This window comes from Anabrus simplex, chromosome 1, assembly GCF_040414725.1.
Source record: "Anabrus simplex isolate iqAnaSimp1 chromosome 1, ASM4041472v1, whole genome shotgun sequence".
In the NCBI taxonomy this organism is placed as follows: Eukaryota; Metazoa; Arthropoda; class Insecta; order Orthoptera; family Tettigoniidae; genus Anabrus; species Anabrus simplex.
This window is the reverse complement of record NC_090265.1, coordinates 432,716,028-432,733,396: the sequence shown is the minus strand read 5'-3', so window position 1 is coordinate 432,733,396 and position 17,369 is coordinate 432,716,028. Positions and strand designations below refer to the sequence as shown.

General features: G+C 38.2%; 1 protein-coding gene across 2 annotated transcripts in view; it reads right to left on the bottom strand.

Moving 5' to 3' along the window:
- The window catches only part of LOC136856912 (apoptosis regulatory protein Siva), a 136,339-nt gene that overhangs the window by 18,238 nt on the left and 100,732 nt on the right, over positions 1-17,369 (bottom strand). For both annotated transcript variants that reach the window (XM_067135152.2, XM_067135150.2), the window contains exon 2: positions 1,886-2,055. In XM_067135152.2, the coding sequence (XP_066991253.2) occupies positions 1,886-2,055 (170 nt within the window). The remainder of the gene's footprint in view (positions 1-1,885; positions 2,056-17,369) is intronic.

The window sequence follows — 17,369 nt, the reverse complement described above, 5'->3', positions numbered from 1 at the left end:
TTAATTTGTATAATTTTAATCTTAACTAACAAACACCCCCCCACCCCCACCCAATCCACCCTCCCTCACCACTTCAATGTCCCTTACTAACACATTTTAATTTTAATTATGAAATGTTTTATGCTTTTTCACCTAAGTTTTAAGCGAAACAGCTGATGATGATTGCTAAGCAATCGAAACATGTTCTGTAAGATTTAATGACAAATTTAGCAGAGGGCTAAATAATAAAAAAGTATCGATCAGGTGGAACCTTTTACTTAATTGTTATCTTGATTACAATATCGATATGGAATGAAGTGGATAGTATGTAATTGTACAGTGAGCGCGCTTTCCAGCTGAGTCAAAGTAGCAAATAACGGTAATTTTGGAAATGTTAACGATATTTTTACTCTTTCCAATTTGATTGTGATTAGTGACGGGCAGAATTGCACTTGAGAACTTGAGGACCGATACATTCAAAACCATATTCTTGAGTTCAACATAACCTTTAAAAGTCGATGTAGGCCTAATTTACGCGGTACAAGATTTCCATAAATTGATTACGAACAGTATACTGGTGACCAAATTACAATGGAAGATTTTCTTTTTTAAAAAGAAAGGATTTCACCAAAAGTTGGGCGCTTTTGTATCTAATGTGCTTTATTTTATTAGATTAGAGAATTAAAAACTACATGTGGTCAATTGTTGTTTGGCTTAGCGTTACGAGTATTAAGTTTTTCGAAGAGTTTGGCTGATGAAAGTTCCTGAACTGAAAGAAGTTTTCAGGGGAAACTGAGGAAGTTTTCCCGGTAAAGCCAGCCCCGTGGTCTAACTTGCCTGCCTCTCACCTGGAGGGCCCGGGTTGGATTCCTGGGCAGGTCAGGCATTTTTACCTGGATATGAGGGCTGGTTCCAGATTCACTCATTCTACGATCACCTTTAATTGAGGAGCTATTTAATGGTGAGATGGCGATTCTGGTCTAGAGAGCCAGGAATAACGGCCGAGAGGATTTGTCACACTGAGCATGCGTCACATCATAATCAGCAGGCCTTCGGACCGAGCAGCAGTCACTTGGTAGGCGGAAGGCCCATTGGCACTGTAGTTTGGTTTGGTTTAGGGGTGTTTGTAAAATTATAATTAATTAGAATACATATTTCATTTTTGTAATGTTTAGCCAAATTGTTGATGGTTCATTCATTCCTGAATTTTCCATTTTCCCATGTTGTACGTTTTCTTCCAGGGTCCTTCCAAAAATGATGAATCGAGGTTCAACTGTATTATTTTCTCTCTCTCTCTAGCATACAGTTCTAAGACAGGTCAGGTGCTATGAATGCTCTACAAGTTTTACAATTTTCAACATTCCGTTTAACAGTCTCATAACTGTCCGCACCAATATCTTTAGTGATCTGGTTCATAAATGAGTTTCGAGGTCTTCCACATGGACATTTCCCTTGGGTGAGGCATTCCGTTATTGTCTGCATCAGGCATGAGTGGCGCATCGCATGTCCCCACCACTAGAGACATTTTTTCTGGATTGTTAGTAGCAGTGATCCTTTTTGTTAACATTACTTTATCAGACTTAATTTTAATTATGAAAATATAATTCATCTAATAGGTTCATTTGTTTGAGAAAAGTGTGCCTGTGAGGAACATTTTTTTTCTCTAGAGGTTTAACACTGCACAACACATTGAAGGTTTTCAGCAAGACACAGATGGGAAAGGGCTAGGATTGGTAAGGAAGTGGTCGTTGCATTAAGGTGCAACACCAGCATTTGCCTGGCATGAAAATGGGAAGCCATGGAAAAAAAGTCTTGAGGGCTGCTGACAATAGAGTTTGAACCCACTATTTCTCAAACGCAAGTTAACCAGCTATATGGGAAAATATCAATGATGTTATGATCTTACCTCTGCACCACCCTTTTGCAATTGGCAGTTATAGTTAAGAAACATTTGTCTAACAGAAGGCTTTGAATGATCTTGTCCAGGTAAAGGTAGTCTCTGACCATCATTAACTTGCAAATGCTTTTGATGATCAATATGGTTCGCTCCCTTAAACAGCAGCCCAATAGTCTTCTCTGAAAGGAACAAAAGAGTTGTGTAGAAAAGAATTAATAAAATTGTACATTACAGCCTTATTTCATTTTTGTGTGTTTTCTTCAAAGACCTATAATCAGTCAAATATAATTTTCAAATAGAGACACATATTAAAAGAAAAGAAATAGAATAGGAACACACATACAGGTCTATGTTTATATAGTAAAACCACATTAAGATATTTCTGCAGGGGACAAGGAAAGAAAACACGTTAAGCGAGAAAACGTCCTATTGAATATACAAATAAAAACTATCCAAAAGGGATAGGTAAATACTTTATATGTTCTTTTTGACATGTGTCCATTTTACGTCCTGTATATATGTTTACAGCGAAAGATAAAGGCTATCTATATGAAGGGATAGAAAATTTAATACAATATATAAACGGTGACGAGAACTGAATAGTAATGGGAGACTGGAATACAGTGGTAGGCCAAGGAAGAGAATTTGGATTGGGACAAAGAAATGAAAGAGGAAGTAGGCTGGTTGAATTCTGCACCAATCACAATTTAGTCCTTGCTACTACTTGGTTCGAACACCACAAACGACGGCTGTATACGTGGACAAGACTTGGAGACACTGGAAGATATCAAATAGACTTCATTATGATTAGGAAGATTCAGGAACCGGGTGTTGGATTGTAAAACTTTTCAAGGAGCACACGTGAACTCTGACCACAACTTGTTGGTCATGAAAGGGCATCTGAAGTTGAAATTGAAGAAAGGAACGAATGCAAAGAGATAGGATCTAGACAAGTTGAAAGAAAAGAGTGTGAAGGATTGTGTCAAGGATCATGTTGCACAAAGACTAAATGAAAAGACAGGAGAAAACATAATAGAGGAAGAACGAGATCAGGAGGGCTGCTGAAGAAAGGTTATTTATTTATTTCATTATGTCTTTATTAACTGGCAAAGTTAGGGTTCTTGGTCCTCTCTTACACTTAACCACATACAATTTTTTTTTATCGTATTAATTTAAAATTTTATTGTAATCAATTACAGTTGTTGAGTCAAGATAAGTCGGATAAGGAATAACAATAAAACAATTAAGATTACTATTGATGAAAAATTATAGGATAAATAGAGAGTGGATAATAAGAAAAAGATATCAGCTTAATACCTAAAGAATATATCTACTAACTAGATTAAAGGAAAACTTATTCAAATGTAAGGCTAAAATAAATTAACTGACTATTACTATGGTACAATCTGAGTATACTAAAAATCGATGCTACTATGTAATCTATTTCTAGGAACAGTACATAGCCTTAAATGAGAGGAGTTAGAACATAAATGGGATAGCCTATGATACTTAAATCTAGTATGTAATTTTTGGTTTCATTCACATGTCATTCACTCTTACATTAATTCCAGTCAACTGTATGCACTCTGGAGGAATTTACGGTAGGCTGTTTTAAGTGTCCTAGACGAGCAAGACTTTTTAATATCTTCCGGCATCGTATTCCATAACTTCAAAGCTGAGACCAGGAACGAATGGCTGTAGATATTTGTTTGATGCGGTGCTATTTCAAGTAGTGATCCGGAATGTGTGTTAATTTCATGGAATGAAGAAAGAAGCCTAAAATTGGACGATGGAAAGGTGAGTCTGTTTGAAGAAAGCAACTGATAGACAAGGGTCATTTGGTGGGTTTTTTCTACGGTCATTTAAACGCAACCATCCCAACTTTTTATAGTATGGTGTTATATGAGCAACGTGTCGGAGCTGGAAGGCATATCTAATACAAGAGCTCTGAACACGTTGTAGTTTTGCTGCTTGTTCAGAGATTAGTTACTGTCACAGTAGTCAAACATCGGAAATAGAAGTGCTTGTATGAGTTTTAATTTAAGGCCCAGTGGGAGAACATTTTTATGATGCTTCGAAGGATAAAGGGATGCATGTACTTTTCTGCACACATTAGTTATATGCTCACTCCAGGTCAGAGTCTCATTTAAGGTGAGCCCCAAGGTTTGCAACTATCTTGGAGTATGGCACTTCAGTATTATCAATGGTAATTGGAGGAGGATTCTGATTATTTAGAGCACATAGTAATTTTTTGCGTACAATTATTATGCTTTGGGTCTTTCGTGGGTTGATGAGTAAGGCGTTGTTTGTTGTGAGTCGTCGTAGGTCTGTATTCATATGTTGGATCGCTTCGCATATACTGTCTACACTAGTATGGTAATATACCTGTAAATCATCAGCATACAGATGGTCTTTACAGTGGACAAGTGGGGATGAAATATCATTGATATGCAGGCTGAATAATAAAGGTCCCAGCACAGATCCTTGAGGCACACCAGATAATCTGATAGCCCATTTGGACGTAACATCATTTACTGAGACACACTAACGATTTGTGAGGTAGGATATAAAGAAATTGAGCGCACTCCGGTCGACGCCAAGGGAGCACAATTTTGAAAGGAGGAGTTGTATGTTGACTGTATCAAATGCACTGCTAAAATCAAGAAGCGTGAGTACCGTCACCTGTCGTATAGCGAGCCTGATATCATCTGTTACCCGAAGAAGTGCTGTCGTCGTACTATGGCCCTTCCTGAAGCCAGATTGCAACGGGTCTGGTAGTGAATGATTTGTGAGATATTCAGTTAGTTGCTTGTGTATTAGCCGTTCGAGGGCTTTCGCAAGCGGAGGGAGTATAGATATAGGGCGGTAATCTGATGGATAGTTTGATGTAGTGTTCTTTAATACTGGAATCACTAGAGCATCCTTCCAAATGGCTGGAAAAGTACCTGAATTTATACAGTAATTGAAGATATGAGTAATGATCATTAATACTGCGCCGATGGCATTTTTTATGAAGCCTACTGGAATATGATCTGCTCCTTTCCCTTGAGATTTAATGGAATTTAAGACTTGTTTTACTTCATTTATACTGACAGTTTGTAATGAGAATTTTGGTTCAATGTTCACATAATTGCCATCTTCATGCGACAGGATTCCGGATCGGGGTCGAGTTTCTTTAGTTTGTCTACCAGTGAAATGAGAGTTAAGTGTGTCAAGCACTATTGTTGGAATATGAGGTTCTTTGATTTTTCCGATTCCTATTGAATGTAACTGATTTCACGCATTATCTGTATTGAGAGTTTTTGTTTGATTTCTGATATATTTAAATTTAGTGTATCTAACTGTTTCATTTTGTTCCGTAAAAGACAGTACTGTTTGAAATTTGTTTGCTCTTTTGTTGCTCTGTACCAGCAAAACAAAGCATCACAGCAGACCATTGTTGCTTTTATCTCAGTGTTTAACCACGGAGCAGTAGAGCGAGTAACCCTTGCCTGCAGAAAAGGAGCATGCTTGTCATAAGAGTCCTAACAATAAGGAGTTAAATTGATGTACAGTACTTAAATTCGCATTGTGCAATTGTCGTATGTCGTCCCAAAGCAAATTGTATGCGTCATGTTGTAGTTAAGTCTATATCTTTCATGTCTCTGTAGTTTATATACTTAGCTTTACACTTCTGCAGTGAGTATGTATGTATGTATGTTCAGTCTGTCAGCGATGCCGCTGGTGGGATCCTCAACAGCTCTGCCATCAGCTGTCATAGATAGCCTAGGATTCACTGAAGAGGCATACTAGGGAAACGAGGAGTGCGGTAGTTTCCCGTTGCTTTCCTCACCAAGCCAGAGTTGCTATTACATATCAGTCTGCCAAGCCCACTAAAATGCATACACCAACCGACCCTATGAGCAACATTTTCACACCATTCATAGCAGGGACTGGCTGCATAAGGATTGGCATTACTAGCAACGCTCATACCTCAGTCACTTTCATATTGTCAAAGCCAAAGATAAGACAGAGACAGATCTATGAAAGTAACAAAATTGCTCTAGCCTATACCAGAAGACATAGTGCACTGTAAACACTAGGTCCTGCCAGCAAAGGCGGACCTGCAGTGAGTAGCACAGATAAATAAGATCGTGTGTAGATATACCAGGGACAGAGATTTGTCCATGCTTGACAGCCTTATGGGGATTATTTGTCACTAAGTAGTAAATCAGAGTGTAGGTTGAGCTGTTACATGTGTGTACGTGATTAGTTGCATCTAATGGTAAGATGGTCATGTCCATTGAAGTGAACAGTCTGCATATTCGGTCCGAGTCACTACTCTGGGTCAGGAGATTTATGTTAAAATCACCGAGGATTATGATGTGTTTGTAACCTGGTATAAGTTTCAGCAGATCCGCTTCAAGTGAGTCTATATTTCTTACCTTGGGTGGCTTACAGACTACTACTATTAACACTTTCTGGTGGTTGACAATCGCCTCAAGAAACATATATTCAGTATGCGCGGTGTCATCGGGAGAAAATTTACAGATTATTTTGCTCTTAATGTCTTCTCTACAGTTCATCGGAACATCACCGCCTCATTTACCTACACTGTCATGCCTGTATGAAGTATACACATCTATTTTTACAAGCGCGGAACTGATACTGTTAGTCAACCAACTTTTACTCAAACCAAATAAATGCATATTCGTATAAGTAATTATAGAACAGACTTCATCAAAGTGACTTAAAAGTGATAAACAGTTAATGTGGCAACATTGCAGGGTTCTAGAAAACTGCGACAAGGCACGTTTCAATAGGATTCCTGTGGGCTCAGGTTGGGGTAGGGGAGCTACTGGCGATTGTGAAAGAGGGTTGTCATTGTCTTGGAATACGTCCGGGTCAATGGAATGCAGGAATTCGTCATCTGCTACAAGCATAGGCTCATTAGTCTTAGCCATTATCATGCATAACTAAACAAACACCAAGAATTTCCCAGGTACATTCGCTGACTCAATTCACCTACACTCAGGCACACACACAAATATATACACACATAAATACTACTGAACATTTTAAGACAAACCTTAATTCACTGTTACACCTGCTGAGTCTAGAGCTCTGTTCAAGTCACCTACAGTACTAATATATTCTTTTCTTTCATTATTTAATAGCACTACTATGCATCCTTCGACTGTCCATACCCGCTTATGCCCTAGGATATCCCTAGCTCTGTTTAGAATGTGTTTCCGGATACTCATCAGCGATTCAGTTATTAATAATTTAGATCCTTTGAGAAGAACTCTCCAAACCCGGTTACGATCTTGAAACTAAAGGAATTACACGATCATCGATTGTCTTCCCGTCACTATGGCTTCAGCTGTTGTAGGTTTCCGCTCACCAAGCTGCGGCAGCGGTCAATGTCTCCTAGTGAGATGTCCAATTGTAGCTTATCCCTGATGAAAGGAAGTGAAAGAAAAGCAGTGAAAGGAAGTGGTCATTAAAAATGCTTTGCAGTGAGGGACAGTGACTATCCTAATAACGATTGTTAACTATTGTATTCCTGCACGTTGAGCGCTTTTCCTCTTTATATATTATCCCTGATGAAGTCCGTAACTTTTTTATACAAGTCATCAGGTTCCTCGGCAATATCATGCAGTAGAAGGCAGTTAGCCAAATCATCAATCATTTCTTCACGACAGGTTAGTCCCTCGTCCATCGTAGATATTAGTTCGGCAATTCCAGTGGTCACTTGGTCCTTGAAAGTTTCAAAGTTGGCAGCCAGGCTCAGTATTTCTTGTCATGGGTTGGCAGTAGTGGCGCCAGCACTGGTGGTCGCTGCTGCTAGGCGAGCTTGGAAGTCATTCAGTTGACTTGGATTAACTTCTTTAAGTGTCATGTTTTAGTGATATATTTCAACTAGACCACTACAAAGATGTTTTCATTGACAGTTCGTACGTAGATGCGGTTGTTCTTGCTGTTTTTACAGGATATAACAGAGAGCACTTAACACACACACTGCACCGGCCGCCATAAAGGAAAGGTCAACTAAGAATCAATGGATAATTCAGGAGATATTAGACCTGATTGACGAACGACAAAAATACAAGAATGCAATAAATGAAGAGGGTAGAAAAGAATACAAGCAAGCGATTAAAGAATGAAGTGGAGAGAAAGTGCAGAACGGCTAAGGAGGTTGGCTGAAGAAGTGCAAGAATGTTGAAGGTTGTATGGTCCTAGGAAAGATAGATGGTGCCTACAGTAAAATCAAGGAAACCTCTCAAGAAAGAAAAATCAGGTGTATGAATATTAAGAGCTCAGATGGAAAACCACTTCTATGGAAAAAAAGATGGCAAGAAGATAACCAATAGCTGTATCAAGGTAAAGACTACATGATATGGTTCTGAAACGGGAGGAAGCTGTTGATGCTGATGAAATGGGAGACCAAATTTTGAGGTCAGAATTTGACAGAGCTTTGAGAGAAATAGGAATAAAGTCCCTGGAATTGATGACATTCCCTCTGAATTACAGACTGCCTTAGGAGAAACCAGCACATGGTGAGGTTATTCCATATAGCGTGTAAGATGTTTGATACAGGAGAAGTGCCATCCGATTTTCAACAGAATGTTGTTATACCTACTATCTGCGCACTTTTTAGCGACAGATTTGTGTACTGGTTTGAGGAGTAAGGTGGGAGCACTTCCGGTTTCGTTAGTACTGCCAACTGAATGGAAATGAAATCTGGAATGAATCGATAATATGATCGATCAATATGAATTTTCTAAATCTTTGTTATTTTAAGCCAACAACTGTGTCACACACACATTATATAATATATAACATTTTTCGATGCGAATCTTATTCCTAGAGTGAATTCTATAGTTTGGCTTTGCTGTGTAAATAACAACAGTACTAGTATGTAAAGTGTATGCCAGACGTCGCACAGCGATGCATAAGCGATTCATAGTTTGTGTTTCAAAGATTGCCAGTACGAAAGTCGAAGATTGCCGAGGTCGACCGCTTCAGCACTAGGGTGTAAATCTATCGCTAAAAAGTGCGCAGATAGTATTCCCAAGAAAGCAGGTGCTGACAAGTGTGAAAACTATCACACCATTAGTTCTGTGTCCTGCGCCTGCAAAATTTTTTAACACACATTATTTGCACAAGAATGGAAAGACAAGTTGAAACTGAGTTGGGAGAAGATCAGTTTGGCTTCACAGGAAATATAGGAACACAGGAAGCAATCCTTACTTTACATCTTAGAGGATCGAATTAAGAAGGACAAGCTCACGTACATGGCATGCGTAGACCTAGCAAAGGCATTTGATAATGTTGACTGGACCAAGCTATTTGAGATTCTGAAGGTGATTGGGATCGGAGAACAAATTATCAACAATCTGTATAAAAATCAGTCTTGCAGTGATAAGAATTGAGGGCTTTGAAAAAGAAGCAGCAATCCAGAAACAAGTGAGGCAAGGCTGCAGTTTGTGTCGTCGTCGTCCCCCCCTCCCATCCTTTTCAATATTTGTATAGAACAGGCTGTAAAAGAAATCAAAGAGGAATTTGGAAAGGGAATCACAATCCAAGGAGAGGAAATCAAAACCGTGAGATTTGCCAAGTGGGAGAATACCAGGGTGGTTTCAGAAGGATATTCTTGTGCTGAACAGACCCTCATCTTAAAGTCAGTATTTATGCAAGTTAAGCTAGCGGGCAAGAAGTATGTAGTCACCTTTGTTGATTTTAAGAAGGCATACGACTCAGTAGACAAAATCAACCTCATGAGAAGTCTGCAGGAAATGGACCTTATCCAAAAGACACTGAGTAATAAATACGTGATCATGAGTGAAGTTCAGGGGAATACTTTCGTAAAGTTTTGAAATAAAGATAGGAGTTAGAGAGGGAGACGGACTTACCCCCTTCTCTTCAACTGTACATTTGACGTCAACAGAGTGACGGAAAGAACTGGAAGAATAAAAGATACCAAGCGATATTTACCTGTTTAACGTTAAGAATTTCATATTTACCTGGGAAACAATTGGAAGGGACTACTAGTAGACTGTTGGGCGAACAGGAAGACAGGGAAACCTTGGCTAACAGAAGAGAAGAAAGACATACCGGAAGTGGGAGTAACTGTAAACGACATCAGAAACCGAGCACCTCTCAGAAGAATAATCAAACAAAAGAGGTTTCAGGACAGATCACCCTGTAAGAAAACAGGCGCCCTTTGGACAGAGGAAAGAAGGAAGAAACCTAGCCAGAGAATGCGTGAGTACTGGGCAAACATAAAGTTCCTCTCTAAGAGGAAAAGTTGAACATCATGGTCCTCAGGTGGTCCATTCAAAAGAAGTGTACTTACATGTGTACACCAGACAACAAATATGAAAATATATGCTCTGGGGCTTATCAAAGTATCAACATATTATTGCAGATCACACTCTTCCTAAATTAAAAATAAAAAGTTAGCTGAAGCATATTTCTAATAATCAGTTTTTTTTTTTTCAATTTGCTTTACGTCGCACCGACACAGAGATAGGTCTTATGGTGACGATGGGGCAGGAAGTGGCTAGGAGTTGGAAGGAAGCGGCCGTGGCCTTAATTAAGGTACAGCCCCAGCATTTGCCTGGTGTGAAAATGGGAAACCACGGAAAACCAGGAGATAAGGATCTACCGCAGTGGTACATATAAATTAGGAAGTTTGTATATAAGGGTTATAAGGAGGTACATTCAGAGAAACAGAGTGGACTAGGGAGCGGATCTGGAAGTCAAGAAGGGATGACATAAAAATGTTACTGTAGAGTATTGTAAAGAAAGGAATAGAGTTAAGTAATTAAAGAGAAATATAGGCTACTTAACAGATATCATAACAAGAGTTGAATCATGGCTGAGAAATTATATAATAGATGCAGAAATTTTCTCACAGAATTAGGAGTGCTTATCAATGAGGCAGAATAGGAATGATAGTGGGTGATCTCAATTTATCGCATCCAGCACATACCATTTCTATTTTCAAACAACCGCTCTTGCCTTCTTTCACTGAATGTGATTACACTGTGGCTACAATTCATGCAAACCCTATCGGAGAGAACAACGTTGCTTTCGTCAAAGAAAAATGGCAGCTGCCTCCAGTTTTAGGCGTCCGGTTTTAATTCTACTATTTAAGTAAAAGTAGCTTTTAGGGCGGGTGGGATGGTCACAAGCAAGCGTCCAGGAAGGATCTCTACTCTGTGATATTTCAGGTAGCCTACTCTAAAACATAATTTTTTTTTTTTTTTTTTTCAGCCCTGAACTGGGTAAGGAATCACCACCAGCGGTATGTTCTTAGCTATCAGTGGAGAGATGGCATGGAATGACAGTAGATAAATAAGCTTGAATGGAGCTTTCAAAAGTAGGAAAGTTCATAATATGAAGATAAAATTAAAATTCAAGAAGAAAAATTGGAGCAACTATTCGTTTATAGGAAGAGCAATTAAGAAAAGCATTTACGATGATAAAGAAAAAGAAACAATCATACCCTAAGAATAAGGCGAAAAAATTGGCAGAAATAGCAAAAGAAAGACCTTTCCAAGCCCAAAATCCACGGAAACCACGATTCCCTCATGACATAACAATGGATTCATGGAAGACCCGTTTCTCTGGTGTCTTAAATAGAGAAGGTAGTATGCATGCAACAGAGAAGAAGATAGTCACTGAACAAGATAGGCATTCCAGAATTTCACTAAAGAGGAAGTGGAAACAACAATAAAACACCTAGCATCTAATAAAGCAGCGGGCCCCGATGGAATATACAGTAAACATATAAAGACCTCAATGGGATCCTTCATTGGAGTATGGACCTCACTATTCAATAAATGCAATGAGAAAGGGGATATACCTCAAATGTGGAGAGAATCTACAGTAAAAATCCTATACAAAGGCAAAGGTAATACAAGTGCACCAGACTCATATAGAGGCATAGCTCTGGAGAGCAATATATTCAAAGTTCACCAGACTCCTTACACAACGATTGACAAAAGAAGCAGATGAAAAGATTCCGGACAACCAGTTCGGCTTTCGTCGGGGAAGATCGACTCTGCATAGTGTACAGAATCTACTAGACAGTATCGACAACAAGTTAAGACACCCAAAACAGAAATTCTTCGCAATCTTCATTGATTACAACAAGGCATTTGATTTCCTAAACAGGCAGAAATTAATCAAGAAACTGGAAGCGATCTTAGTAGAAAATAACAGATTAGTCACCATAATAAACAGCATCCTCACAGTAAACACAATAACTATAGATGATGGAACCAGTATTTCAGATAGTATTATACAAACAAATGGAGTCCTACAAGGAGACCCAATAAGCCCAATACTATTCAACGTGACAACAGCAGATATTGTGGAGATGGTCATAGCTGACAATGTACCAGTAGTAATATACATGTATGCAGATGACATTGTCATCGGCTCCAATAACAAAGAAAAACTACAAAAATCTTTTGACAGACTACAAAACTGGGCTAAGCAGAATGGCTTCACTATAAAGAGAAGCAAAACCATAAAAATGATTTTCAAAAAGGGAGGCAAAATAGCCCAATAGGATATTGGCATCGTTCAAAATACATGTAAAAGAGAAAGCGATAGCAGGGCATCTCACACCCACAACTATTAGACCTCAAGACAGCATTATTTCTTTTCAATACTAAGATAACGCCCATAATTACATACGGGATTCAATTAATATGGAATAATCTAACAACTGCAGACCTGGCATTCATAGAAAGAGTGAAAGCATGCTTCCTCAAACGCACTCTGTGCATGTCAAAATTCACACAAACAAGGCTGGTATATGAACAGGCAAAGGAGTCTTTCTACATAGAGGATATAATAATATATTTTATTGCAGCCAATGGCCAAAAGATATTTACATTAATACACAGCATTAGTCATCTCTGCAGAAGGCTATCATCGATTCACGCCGACAAGTACAAATCATGGCATGATAACGTTCACAGCTCCTACCACAACGTACACGTACACAGTCCGTGTCTGGTTGATGGAATTTCTTTGTTTTACACAGCTTATAATGAAATCCGTGTATTGCAAAGTGTGTGATCAAGTGTCTGGGCTCATATCCTCCTCCTTGTCAGTCTTTGTAAATCATTGCGTCCGTCGAGTAAAATTCGCTCCATATGTCTCTCTTCTTTGCTCTTAATTTCTCTATGAACTGTAGATATGTTGGTGTAGTTGGTAGCGGTAGGATATCAAAATCAAACCAGGACTCCCATACACGATTGCATCAGAAACATATAAAAGAGCAGTATGATTTTTACAGCATCGAAGCCATGATGAACAGAGCTTGGACGATAGCAAACTATGAGCTCGGGCATATGGTGACTCGTTACGCGGTCAATGGTCTCCATCATAAAATCAAAATCAAATCAAAATCTCTTTATTTGCAAATGAGGTGTCTACCTCGGTGGCAAATGGTACACTAAAATACATTATTGTCAAGCACTAAATTTTAAATTAACAGGAGACGAAGAAAATTTTCCTAGAATACAATATTATACAATTTACGCTAATAATGTTTTCTATTAAACACACACATCATCCTTAATAAATTTATATTGTTTACAAAATTCTACTTATAATATCTTACAAACATAGTCAACTCGTATACAGTACGGTATGTGAAATTACTTCTAATAATATTATACAACTGGTATAAGATTAAAATTAACACTGAATTTATTTACATATTTATATTTTACCCATTTTGGAACCTAAGTAGCATAACGACCTGCTGCGTCTTAACCAGAGCCCCTTTTGCCACCACTTTTCAGAGTTCCTGAAGGGCCTTCACAGCTACCGTAGCGGTCCCAGGGCCCTCGAAGTCCCCACTGTACTTCACCCCTACAGGCAGTCCCCTACTTGGGCTGTCCAAACTCCTTAGACCAGGGGATGGAATTAATTTTTTATCACACACATTTATTATTTACAATATCCTGCACTGGTCGAATGCCCTCTAACATTTAATTTATTATCTCTGTTGTTGTTTATTCTCTTCTTGAATATCTGTACAGATTTTGGAAAAGGATCAAACACTACCCCTGGTATAAACTGTTCCACTCCTTCACGCCCTTCCCAATGAAAGAAAATTTACCCCAATCGCTTCTGCTAAAATTCCTTCTAATTTTGTACTTGTGGTCAGTTCTACCAATATAATTATTTTCCAACCGAAGCCTCTCACGGATATCTCCCCATGCTTCTTCTCCTGTATAGGCTCTATATAATCCTATAAGTCTAGTTTTCTCCCTTCTCTTACTTAAAGTTTCCCACCCAAGTTCCTTTAACATTTCTGATACACTACTCTTTCTCCTGAAATCCCCTGTTACAAACCTTGCTGCTTTCCTCTGCACACCATCTAGTTCTTTTATTAGGTATTCTTGGTGAGGATATCAAACACTGTTTGCATATTCCAATAATGGACGAACCATACTTAAGTAACTTTTTTCTTTTAATTCTTTGTTGCATCCTTTAAGTAGTCTCATTATGACATGTAACGATCTGTATGCTTTCCCAACAATGTCATCAACATGACCCTTCCAGTGCAAATTACTTTCAAATCGCACACCTAAGTATTTGCACTTGCCATCGTTTGGGATAACAACCTCATCCAAAGTATATTCAAATTCAGTTTTAAAGCTCCTGTTTGTAAATGTTGTAACAGTTGATTTGCCTCCTTTAATCTTCATATTATTTTCTTCAACCCATTCTTGGATACTGTCAAGGTCCCTTTGTAATTCTGAACAATCCTCAATGTTATTTATTTCCCTATAAACAATTATGTCATCTGCATACAATCTTATTTTCGATGTTATATTGTTCCCTAAATCATTTGCGTATATTAAGAAAAGTAACGGACCGATTATACTACCCTGTGCAATTCCCTTCCAGACTTTCTCTTCCTGTGATATATTATTTCCTACTTTGACTTTCTGAACCCTTGAATTTAGAAATGTTCTTATCCAATGTATAACCCTTACATCCAATCCTATTCCCTCCAATTTCTTTAATAATATTCCATGTTCCACTCTATCAAAGGCTTTGGAAAGATCTATGGCTATGCAATCTAACTGGCCTCCTGAATCTAACTGATCTGATATGTCCTGCTGAAATCCCACCAGTTGTGCCTCGCAAGAAAATTTCTTTCTAAATCCATACTGGCTCCTCATGAACCAATTTTTATCATCACATATCCCTCTGATGTACTTTGCTATTAAACTCTCCAGTATTTTACAAACTATACTGGTCAGGCTGATTGGTCTGTAGTTCTCTGGTTTCCTTTTATCACCCTTTCCTTTATAAATTGGTATTATTATAGATTCCTTCCATTCCTTTGGTATCACACTATTATTTATGACATAGTCAAAGAGAAATTTTAAATAAGGCACTATATACCACCCCATTGTCTTTAATACCTCCCCAGTAATTTGATCACTTCCTGCTGCTTTTCCTTGCTGAAGCAGTTGGATTTCTCTGAAAATATCTTCATTTGTGAATGAGAAGCTTCTTGTTTCCCTCTGTGTCTCTCCCTCTCTATCTTCTGTTACGGTTTCCAAGTCCTGACAATCTTCTACTGAATCTCGGAATTCCCTACTAAAGAGGTTTGCTTTCTCAGTATCTGTTAAATAGTGTTCACCCCCTTCTCCCACCATTGTAGGAATTTGGATTCCTTTTACTTTTTGATTCCTAATATATGAATACAGCTTTTTCCATTTCCCTTTGTGGTCATTACCCTCTTGAAGAATGCCATTCATATAATTCTCTTTTGCATCCTTTTTCACTCTATTCAGTTCCCTCATTAGCTGTTTTCTACTTTCTCTACTCTCCCTACTTTCTTTGATTTTCCTGTTTACTATTCTACATTTTCTTTTTAATTTTCTTATTTCCCTTGTGTAATAAACAGGGTCTGAGGTCATTTTACCCTTCTTAACAGGTACAAATCTCTTCTCTCCTTCCCAAATGATTCCTTTAAATTTAGCCCAAAGTGTATCCACATTATTCCCTTCACTTATCCAACAACTGAATTGTGATTTAAGGTAAGTCCCAAATACATCAACTTTAGTTTTTCTGTATAATTTCTTGTCTTTTGTGATCCTCTTATTAAGCATTTTTGGTACAAGTCCTACATCCATTATTACAGCCTTATGGTCACCTATTCCTTCAATTACCTCAGTTTTATCAACAATTTCCCATGGTTTAACCAAGAATACATCTAGCAAGTTATTGAGACGAGTTGGTTCTTGTACTACTTGTGTAAATCCTCCCTCCCAAATTAACTTATTTGCCAGTTTCTGTTCATGGGCTTCACTTGCAGCTCCATTCCATTCAACTTCAGGCAAGTTTAGATCTCCCCCAATTATTACCGTATCATTATTGTTTTTATGAGTATAATCTATTATTTTCTCAAATATTTCCATGTCTCTTTCCTCTCTTCCAGGCCTATATGTTCCTATAATTCCCACTTCCTTCATATTATCACAAACTAATTTTATCCCTAATATTTCATCCCTTTCATCAGTAAACCATTCATGCGAACAATAAGTTTCCTTCACCAGAATAAATACCCCTCCTCCCTTTTTATCTCCTCGGTCTCTACGATAGACTGTATACCCTTCTGGAAATACTTCTGTATTACCCACCCCTTCTCTCAACCACGATTCCACTCCTATCACCACATCCGTCTCATAAGATTCCATCAATGTGCCAAATTTTAATTGTTTATTTACTACACTCTGACAGTTTACCAAGAGCAATCTCAGACCTCCTTCCTCCCTAAAGCTGGACTGTTGCAATTGGGTAACGTTTGACTCATGAGTTGAGTTGAGTTATACACAAATATGAGTGATCAAGTCATTCTATACGCCAGGTGATAAGTGTAAATGTGAACTTTGCAACAAAACATGTACAAGATACCATCTACTCAGTTGTGCAAAAAGAGTGAAATCTCTCATAGAGTACAGCAAGGAGAACTAACTATTTAAATATGCACAAATGTGCACATTCCGTTTCATTCATTCATAATTAGGGAGATGATCAATAATTTTCAAACTTGTTTGAAACAAGGGAAACAACTGATAAGTTAGGAAATCTGCCACTTCAGGGCCTTTAAAATATTGTGATGCCGAAGGAAGTTTAAGGCGACAATGGATATACTAAACAGGGAATCAAGTAAGTGACAGGAGAACAATTTGCCAAATCGGACCACAAGATGTGATGGACTGACAGAATATTGGAGACAGCCCAGAATAGTTCAATGGTTTCAAGGGAAATGTAGGAAATATGAATGATAGAGAAATGAATATAACAAACAGTATATAGCAGATGTAAGATGGATTAGTTATACACAAATGAAGAGGTTAGCACGGGATAGGGGGACATGAAATAGTGCATCAATCAATTTAAAGGACTGATAACTTAAATCTAGCTGTACTGTAGCCAACTGCTATGTCAAAATCTTTGA